General features: G+C 32.5%; 1 protein-coding gene across 1 annotated transcript; it reads right to left on the bottom strand.

Annotated features, from left to right (window-relative positions):
• Positions 1-1,178: 1,178 nt before the first annotated feature.
• Positions 1,179-7,382, bottom strand: LOC108215203 (serine/threonine-protein kinase rio2). Its single transcript, XM_064089424.1, has 14 exons — positions 7,246-7,382; positions 6,885-6,993; positions 6,744-6,790; positions 6,596-6,666; positions 6,369-6,482; positions 6,022-6,197; positions 5,842-5,930; positions 5,496-5,613; positions 5,324-5,397; positions 5,159-5,206; positions 4,569-4,737; positions 3,291-3,431; positions 1,777-1,869; positions 1,179-1,636 (listed from the first exon to the last, which is right to left on the bottom strand). Exons 2-14 carry the CDS (start codon positions 6,966-6,968, stop codon positions 1,442-1,444), a joined length of 1,419 nt encoding a protein of 472 aa, XP_063945494.1. The 5' UTR covers positions 6,969-6,993; positions 7,246-7,382; the 3' UTR covers positions 1,179-1,441.
• Positions 7,383-10,229: the final 2,847 nt, after the last annotated feature.

Here is a 10,229-nt window from a genome sequence, read left to right as displayed (position 1 = left end):
TAATATAAAAATGATTTGTGACTAACTTATGATTTATTAGTAATTTTTATAAAAAATTTATAAAAATAGGCTCTGCGTTGCTATGAAAAAATCGTCTACTTTGTCATCATAAAAAATAGAGTAGCATCTTAAATTAAATTGATTATAATTATTGGTTAAATTGAATCTATAAGACATTATGTAAAATTTGCTGAACTTGTAAGATATCATGCTTCGATGATATTGACCATGTTGGTTGGTTATAATTAAAAATAGTATGTTATTAATATGTAAATTGTTATAAATAAATTATATCAGTTTAATATCATAATAAATGATGTGCAATCTTACTTCTTTTAAAGATATGTAGAGATTCGACAAATATAGTCTATCTATAAAAAGTTGACTAAAATTAAAGACAATGGATGCGTATTGGTTGGAGTGTGATTTTCGAAGAGATATGCTATATTTTTTTTATTTTTGATGCCAACTCAGTTTTTAGTTTGGGTTTTCGTGGTTTGAGATGCTCAATGGTGATTTCATTGTTTTATGATCAAATTATTTTATTTTTCACAAGACTTGTGAGTTTATCACCTTCCATTTACATATAGTATCCGCCTCTTAAAAATATTACTCACTCTGTTTTTTTTTATATGACACTTTTGACTTGGGCACGTAACTTTAGGTGGGTTGACCGGGTAGTAAAAATCATTATTTTTAATTGATTTTTTTTGTGAATTAAAATTTTGATTTCATATTTTTATTCAGGAAAAGAAAATTTCGAAAAAAATGTTTTTAACTACCCGGTCAAAGCACTTAAAAATGTGTGCCAAAAAGTCAAACGTCATATATTAAAAAACAGAGGGAGTATTAACTAACCATTTTTGTAACAATTCCAACAGAATATTCAAAAACGTGGACAATTTTTATCATCTATCAAATTCTGACAAACGATTAGGATAGATAAGCTGGAGAACAAATTCCGATATTCAAAGACTTTTTCTTCACATATTAACTGTTTATTACTTGACTCTTGTAGTTTAAGATGAAAACTATTTTTCAGAGTTTCTAGATTTGAGAAATTTTTCCCGAGTGAAGGGTTAAATGTCTTACAATTTAGAATATGTTGTAACAAATCTTGGATTGGGGGTAAGCCATAATCAAATCCAAAATCTGGAAAACCATCAGTCCATCCCTCCTAAGCTATCCAATCAACTCACTTATTACTGATATAAATCATGAAACTGACAATATATGTAGATATGATCTTTAAGTTTTGATACAATCTATCTCCGCAAAAAATATAATACTCTCCAGACTGCAGAGTCTGCTACAAGATGGGAGGAATTCCACCACCCTTTCCTCAGAAGGGCCGAGTTTGAAACACAAATCAGATTTTGTATCTAGAAATATCAGTGGACAATTCATCAGCCCATTCCTCTTGTTCAACAGTTCACGCACATCACCAACTATTACACATTTGTTTATTTTGGATCCTTGAATTTTGAGGACACTTGCCACCTTTGTCTTTGCATGTATTTCTTTTTGCAAAGGTTTTATGTCCCCCTTGAGCTGCTCGAATAGCCCTCCGTCTTTGCTTTGTTAGACTCTCCTTGAGTTCAAGATTATCTTGAAGCTCACTTCCTTCTTCATCATCCTGGTTTAGTGAAACAAATCTTAGAACTTGACATAATAATATTTTGGCCAGTCATATGATGAATAAGTAGCTCAGTAACAACTAACAAGGCGTAAACAGTTGAACACAAGCGACCAAATATCATTTCCAGGACAAGATACCTGGTCACTTAGATCTTCAGTCTCATCTCCATTTCCTTGGCTTGCTTCAGTGGATTGCTGTGTAACCTTAACTTCGTGTTGCTCACCAGATACCTGCAGATCAATGAAAAACTCATGATCTTACTAACTATATTTACAGCAAAAAGGGATTTATCCAACAGTAAAATAGCTAATGTTACAATCACCCATGCATTCTACCAGAATTATATTATCACAAAATTTCCACGCATTATTGTATGGACAGGCAAACCTACAGAAAGTGTGTACTTGGGGCGCCTCCACCCTATCACTTGTAATGAATGTGTTTAGTCATTAATTAAGAAAACATAATTAACACTTTTAAACAAGTTTAAAATGGTATATTTGTTATGCTGATAATGCTGTTCCAAGCAAATCATATGATGCCAAATGCAGTCAACTTAATCAGTATCTAATCATTAACCAAGTAGGCAAGTACAGAAGTACTGAGCATCAGAATGTTAAATAGGCACCCCCATTTGGCATTGACAGAGCCAGGAGTCTTTTAGGAAACAGACTCACCAATCCTAAGATGGAGGTGAAGTCTGCGGACATCCTACCCACCCAAAACCGCACCCTAGAAGCAAAATATACTGGGTATGTTTACTTTGATTTTTATGCGCCACCATGTTATTACCCTGGTATGGCATCAAGAAAGAAACAATTAAAAGATACTGAAACACTATCCTATGTAGAACTTGTAATGTCGATGAAATTTCTTTATTCTTGGCAACACATTTAACAAATTTAGTCAATTCCCTAAAGTTACTTTTGGGATCCAATTCAGCACATATTTATAATCTAAAATGGTAACCAGACTTCCACCTTTGACAACCTATGATTATGATATATGAGGCTTACAATAGCACCTGGACATGAAGTTAAAATTTTAGTACTCGTAGGTCGGTTGCTGATCAACTGCATAACCTACAGATATAGCACGTCAAACCATTTGCAATGCTGAAGGCTCCTTGTAAGATACTGATTACCTAGTATGTCCCAACAGACACAAGGACTACCAATAATAAATCAAGCTGGGCAGCACCGGCCACTGTGTCTTTGGTAAAATGTTTCTCTCCGTAGTAAGTTTATTTCACACATATTTTGGCTCTTTCCTTAATTCTTGTCCATAGTATGTAAAGCAGTAAAAATCATGTGCTTATCAATAAAACGTTAGTAAAGAGTATATCAAGTTCAGTGATGTCCTTTTTGAGTATGTACTAAAATAACCATTAGGTCAGGTATCCGAACACTTAGTAAAGTGAAAAAAAATTCTTATATGAAGAATAAGCGCAAGGCTAGCTACGCACATCACAAACTTCCTCAGATGCTGCTGAAGTGAGAGCATTGTGCGCTAGGTACCGCCTCTGTTTTACACTATCTATGATATATTAGTACAGAAAACTATTAGTTGCTCAACATGTGTGCAAACGATCGCATTGGTATAGATAATTGTGACAATATTCAGACCTGGGAGAAAGTAACAGGGGTAATACCTTATCCTTCAAGGTCAATGAACTCAAATCCACAGCTGGTTCACTTATTGTGTTCAAGCGATGTTGTTTATGTCCAGTTTCATCATCTTCAGTGTCATCATCTCCAGAACTTGACTCATCATCAATATCTCCTCCATTAAACTGCAGATCCAAAGTAATAATCGAAAAGATCAAGTGCCAATACTAATAAAAGAAATCTAAACACAGAAGCATTCCCAAAATATATTACAGCACCACCAGATAGACACGGTACTTCATTCAACTGATATCATCCTTAGATAGTACTAAATTCACTGCATAAAATCTATAAACCAAACTGATGAGCAAACTAAGGGAAGTATGAACTTCTTTTAATCCAGAAAAGAGGTGCAGAAATCTACCTAATTAAAAGCTTTGAATCTTTCCATCAAGAAGGACAATTAAATAAAAAGTGACAATGGGATGACTAATGAGTAATGAGAGGAAGAATAAATCTAGAGGAAGAGAAAACAAAATCAACAATTACCAAAATTAATATACATTTGACTGAATGACTCAACAAGAATCAACAACTATTTAAAGCGAGCCTGACCAAGCCTAGCTTTATTCCTTCTGTCTCCTCCAAGTCATCCCTGAAAGCATAATTATTCCTAATAGAAATATTGCAAATAAATACAACCGACTCTGTTTAGAATCTTCTTTTATTGGGTTTGTGTTTATAATCTGTAATATTAATCCAGCCAAGTCTTTTGAAACTGTATTATATCACAAAACAGATTATCTCCTTTAGTAAACATATAACCGACAACCAGATTTCTAAAAAAGAAAAGGGATCTAACTGTCTTCAGTAGAGCTGATGAAGCATGTTATCTCTTATCATCACAAGTTGGTTTACAATGTACAATATTGGAATAAGTTTGAGGCTCAGCACCTATAATTGGGTCAACGTTAGATTTGTGGACAAGAGACATCAATAACCACTCAAAACATTATAATTTATAATTCGCTGCATTCGGTACAGACGGATGAAACAAATGTAAGCCTCACTAAGCGTGTATCACTGGACTGCATTACACAATTTAAGAGAAGTTGTAGCTTTGTCTAAGGGTACTTTCAGTAGTAATCATAATCGATGTAACAACAAAATTAATAGACTCTAGGATCATAAATCCGATCTATTTGTACTTACAATGAATGGTAGTTAATATGTTACACTACAAATATAACAGAGCATTGTAAATGTAGACAGTCGTTTCACAGAAAATAGTTAGTACCTATGAAAACATATAATCAACCCACCTTTTCAATATCAGCTTGAACTTTTTTAGTAAAACCACTTGCAGCTAGTTCTTTGTCGAGGGCATCAGAAACTTTTGTTATTGAAGAAAAGTTTAGCCTGTCAGATACATCTGAGACTAGATCCGAGCCATTGGAATCCTCCAAGTTCTCTTGATAAGAGATGTTAAACCTGAAATAGTATTCGAGGCATGAAGACCATAATACTATAAAGAACATTCTGTAACCAGAAAAAATTACTATCAACACCGAATAGTTACCAGAACGCAATATATTAATGAAAATGTCTTAGTAGAAGACTTAAATCTCCATCTTCAAAAATAGATTGCTTTATTAAACAGTTTTTCTCATCATTTCTTAACAGATATCTGTAATCTTTGCATTTTAGGTTGTAAATTGACAATGGAGACCGATGGTGAATTGACGTAATCTACAATATCAAGGAAAAGGTAAATTAAAAATAGAATTGTAGGTTGCACACAAACAGAAATTCTCATCAGAAAACAGAGATTAAAATTTAGCTTGTCAGTTTCATAGTTTGCTAATCATTTCCTAGATACTGCAAATTATAGATCCCAGAAATTAAATCCAACCTTTTCCTGAAAAATTTAAAGATGCATTCAACATCACGGTCAAAGTACCTGAAAAATAGAAGATTGCTTAGAAACGGATTTTCATAATTAAAGCAGCCGGTATGAGAAAAAGAGAACTCTATATGCATCAGGAGCAACAGTAAAGACAAAATAACTTAAACGTACATCTGAGCATTCGTGTGAGACACAGAGACCATTTGTGGAAAATCTATTACAGTAATCTTTTCATCATCGTCAATCTACAATGAACAAGAATCCCAGAAGTAAATTTTAAACAAGAACTCAGTAAAACTGTATAAGAAATGAGATTACCACAAGTGCTATATATCAATCATACCATAATATTGAATTCATTGAAATCACAATGGATAAGGCCATGTTCAGCTAATCGAACGATAACCCCGATGATTTTCTCGAACACAGTGTCTGGGTTTTGCAGTTGCTTTACCTGCACACTAGATAGTAATGTTGAGTATGCAAAATGTTGTTTCTAGCAGACAGACACACTTGCGATAAAAATAGCTTCTGATTTCTGTATAACCATAAAGCACTAGTCACAGGAAAATCAAAAAGAAAAATAAAAATAAAATACAAAATTTATGATCAGTCAGTCACATAGATAATATTAAAAGCACAAATCTAAATGGGCAGTGCAAAAATACAAATTCATGTTAATATCTTACAGCGGATAACCCTGCACAAGTGACATAATTACACAATGCCGATTGCATTCCACAGCATTTGGAACAGGGAAACCGTGTTCTTGCAAAGCCTGCTCGGGAAGAAGTATCAACTTAACACTCACAAACAAAAAAACATATAGAACAAAACAACCACTGATGAAAATTTTGGCAGCAAGTGACCTTCATAAAGGCATACTCTTTAAGAGCTGCAAGCCTGGACAAGTAGAGCCAGTTGAAGCTACTGCGGTGCTTCAAGTAATCACGCTTTGATTTAACTGCCCTAAATGAAGTTCTACCCAGCCTATGAAGCTTCATTGCAAATATTGTACCATCTTCATTCGCAACCTCAAAGATATCTTCAATTAAACAAATGTTCAGTATTTATTAGCAGCTTTACATAAAGTCTTGATTCCAAAGCTCCAAAGTACACACAAAAAGAAGGCCAATTGAGAGAAGCCTCTCACACAACTTCTATATATTGTTATAGAACTGCCCCATTATATAAGGTGGAACATAAGTGTAATTACCAGATTCTTTCCCTACACCAATTTGACGACCCACAGATGTAAAAATTCCACGGTTAACCAACGTTTTAATAGCAAGAAAATCATAACCAAGGTAGGTTAGCCGGAAACCATCGTCTACAAAACAAAGAAACAAAAAAGTTAGCTGTGCGAGTCTTGCCCTATCCAATATATGAACTACATACTTGCTACTGAAAAATGCAATAAACACGCAAACTTAATCAACTTACATTTGGAAGAGTCATGGTGTAGCAGCTTGTGCTTGAGCAAGTTCTTCATCACCTTGTAAGTGCCTCCATGCCTGTAACATATATTATATATGAAGGGATATCCATAACCTAAAAAGAATTGGGGGAATAAATATATATGTTTGCTTACTTGAGAGAAGCTATACGTGTGATAAGTTCAGCGGGTACAATTTCGTGCTGCAAAAACAGTGAATTTTAAGTTAGACCCTCTAATCTCTCAACAAGTAAAATGCATATCTAGTTCATTTGTTTTAATTTGAGAAATATATACATTTCGCATTCCCATTTCAACAGCAGTGAGAACCCTGAAATCATCTTTCGATAGATATCGCAACACATTCACGTCTAGCTTCATTACACTGGTTCTGTTCTTCCTTTACCTGTTATTGCACTAATTAGTTTCATAGAGGCAGCACTTCGAAGAAAAAAATTAAAGGATAAATAAGCTATAACTAAAGGAGGTTCAGAGGAGAGGTGCCGCCGCTACACCTCCCACCAGCGGCAAAGCCGCCGCCGCCGCCTCCACCCACTCAATACAACGCCGTCAGCGAGCAAAACAACCACCACAAGACCATATACACACACACGGATGCATATAACACAAGCATATAAACATACACACGGATGATTACCTCGATGGATTCTTCTAACCCAAACTATAAAACCCTAATTTCTCCGCTTTCGGCCAAACTGCTCGATGTTGCAAACCGACTGTATAACACTGATATTTACTGATTGTCTTGTAAAAATAAGATTTTCCCCCAATTTTTAAACACAAAATGCTATTTTTAGAGTAGAATGAATTCAGGGGTTAAAAATAGGAAGAAAAAAAAGAAGAAGCTATTTTCTGAATTTAAGAGATAACCAGCATAAAAGACCGTGCGAGGCACGGGCCTCTAGTTTATTCTGTGTTTTAAATATATTCACATGTCATCATATTGTTTCAAGCGTAAATATTATTTTTTATCCTTTGACAAAATATATAAATATGAAAATATAATATTGCAACCTAATAGCATTAATAATAATAAAAAAAGGTACTATGTTCTTACAAAAATATGGACAAGAAATTACATTTGAGCTGATTTTTCCATATTCAAATTCTTTAAGATATAGAGTTCATTATTATATTGTCTACATGTTCAAAACTACATTCGAAATGAATATTGAAACTTTTAGATTTTAAATATATTATACCTCGTTAAAAGTATTTGTAATTTTTTTTAAATTATCAAATTATGTCATATAATAATATAACATGATTTTGATGACAACATGTTCTTGATATGTTCTTAATATGTGAATTATGATATCCTAAAGCATGATTAAATGAAGATGTGGGGCCTGTGGTTTTTATATATTTTTTTTCTTTTTTTAGCATATATTTGGCGTCTTTGTTAAGCGATATACATTGGGGGTACAAATCATCAACACTTTCTTTTTTAGCATATGTTGCACACACTTTGTATAAATAACAAATCGAACTAATGTTGTATGTAAAAAGACTCATATCTTATTTTGTTATAAAAGTATCAATTGAACTACTAAACTTATAATTGTACCTAAAAAATTCCGACAGCTTTGATGTGGTTTACTCTTTTAATTTTCATATGAGCTATATAGTATTTCAGTGCCTTAAATTTTTATTGTTAATTTAAAATATTAAAAGATTATTACTTTGATACAGTATGTTATAATATCAATATCGACCTGTTACAAAATTCTAATTTTTAACCATTAGTTTGCTGATATCGAGTCATTTAATGATTAAGGCTTTAAACGATTTTTCATGTAATTGTTATGGACCATATCTCAAAAAAAATGATTTTTTTTGGAATTTGAAATAGCAAAAAGAGAGTAGATGTGAGTTAGGTCCCATAAAGTTCATAAAGACTTGAAATATTTAGGCTCAGTAAGTTGTACTGCTATTTTTTTAGCTTTGTGCAAACTCACATTTTTAAATATTTTGATACTTGTATTTCCTACGGATGAGCAATGTAGCATGTCACAGTGGCGGAGCTAGCATAAAAAATAAGGTGGGCCAACTTAACTACAAGATACATAAATGTATTAGAAAAAATAAAAATAATGTAGACAAAATAAAATTTTGTGGCAAAATGGCCAAAGATGAAGTAAAAAGAAGATAAAATGTTATTGACCAGGTTCGAACCAAGGTATCTCCTGTCAGTATTGCACCACTAAACTGTTGGACCACACATCAAACTAAGCAAAATAACAGTAAAATACCTAATTATCCTAAAATTCCAGGGTGGGCCGAGGCATGTGCTCGGCCCAGTGTAGCTCCGCCACTGGCATGTCATGTTCAATTCTTAAATATCAAATCAGATATTCGATATTCTAGATAATGAAAAAACTATTCTTGTTCTAATTCTGTTTAATCAGATATTAGTTTTAACCATATCGTGTTGAATTATCCGGTTCATAATCAATTATATTTTTTTGGTTTAATTGTTAAATGATTAATCAATTTAATTGTAGTTTGACTCATTTTACTTAATTGGTATGTTATATATTGATTGATGACGTATTAAAAATTATAGTATTAGGATTTTAATATAAATAATGGATCGAATTCGGATAAACGGGTGCATAAAAAGTTGTGATGATGATCAGATTTGGATTTATTAATAAAAACCCGATTGAATTTCAAGTTTGACAATTTTTGTGTAAACCCTTAGTTTTTGTGCATATGAATGTAATTTCAAGTTTGACAATTTTTGTGTAAACCCTTAGTTTTTGTGCATATTCTTCACATTCATGATATAAAGTTTTTTTTTTGAGTGACCTTTATCTAGATTGTGGTAATATTATTAATACAGTTTGGCTATTGTGTGCCCATGGGCACATGCTAAACGCGAAAATTTTTGTATTTGGGAGATTTTGATTGGTGTGGTTGGTGTATTTGCAGAGAGTCCACCAAAATGATCCAAGCACAAAATTTTCCGCGCTTAGCATGTGCCCATGGGCACACCATAGAAAACTGTTATTAATAATATTTTCCCAAATCAGTAGTCTATTTGTTAGAAATTGCATATGATAAACAATATATTGTATAAGCAAGTATGTGATATGATAGTATGACGAAAGAAAAAAATTGTTAAAATATTGTGTGCTCATAATATAGAATTTTTTTCTAAAAAATTGACACAAAATCGCGATGTGTATTTTTTTCTAAACCTTTAAATTAATCAATATGTAAATTTAGAGTTGTCTTTTACAGTAGTTGACATTGGATCCTGCCTTAGACCTCTTTTGAGTGAATGTGAGCACACCTTTAAAATTATTTTTATTTTATTTTATTTTGGGATATACCTTTAAAATTATTTTTATTTCATTTTATTTTGGGATATACTTAAATATTAGAACTACTCCAAATACGTTTGGTCAAATATTAGTATTGTGAGATCAATCTTGATACTCGTTTAAACTCTTCAGTGATATTTAAAATCATTCAATTTATTCGAATATGAATCATGTTTATTTTTTAAAATCTAAATCAAGGTTCGAGCTCGATTACTCAAATTCATTTTCATGATTAAATTCATTAATACAAATAATTAATTAATAGATATTAATTTATCATGCAAATAATATA

Source organism: Daucus carota, chromosome 3 (genome assembly GCF_001625215.2).
Source record: "Daucus carota subsp. sativus chromosome 3, DH1 v3.0, whole genome shotgun sequence".
NCBI lineage: Eukaryota > Viridiplantae > Streptophyta > Magnoliopsida > Apiales > Apiaceae > Daucus > Daucus carota.
The sequence above is the reverse complement of the archived record's forward strand: the minus strand, read 5'-3'. Positions and strand labels throughout refer to the sequence as shown.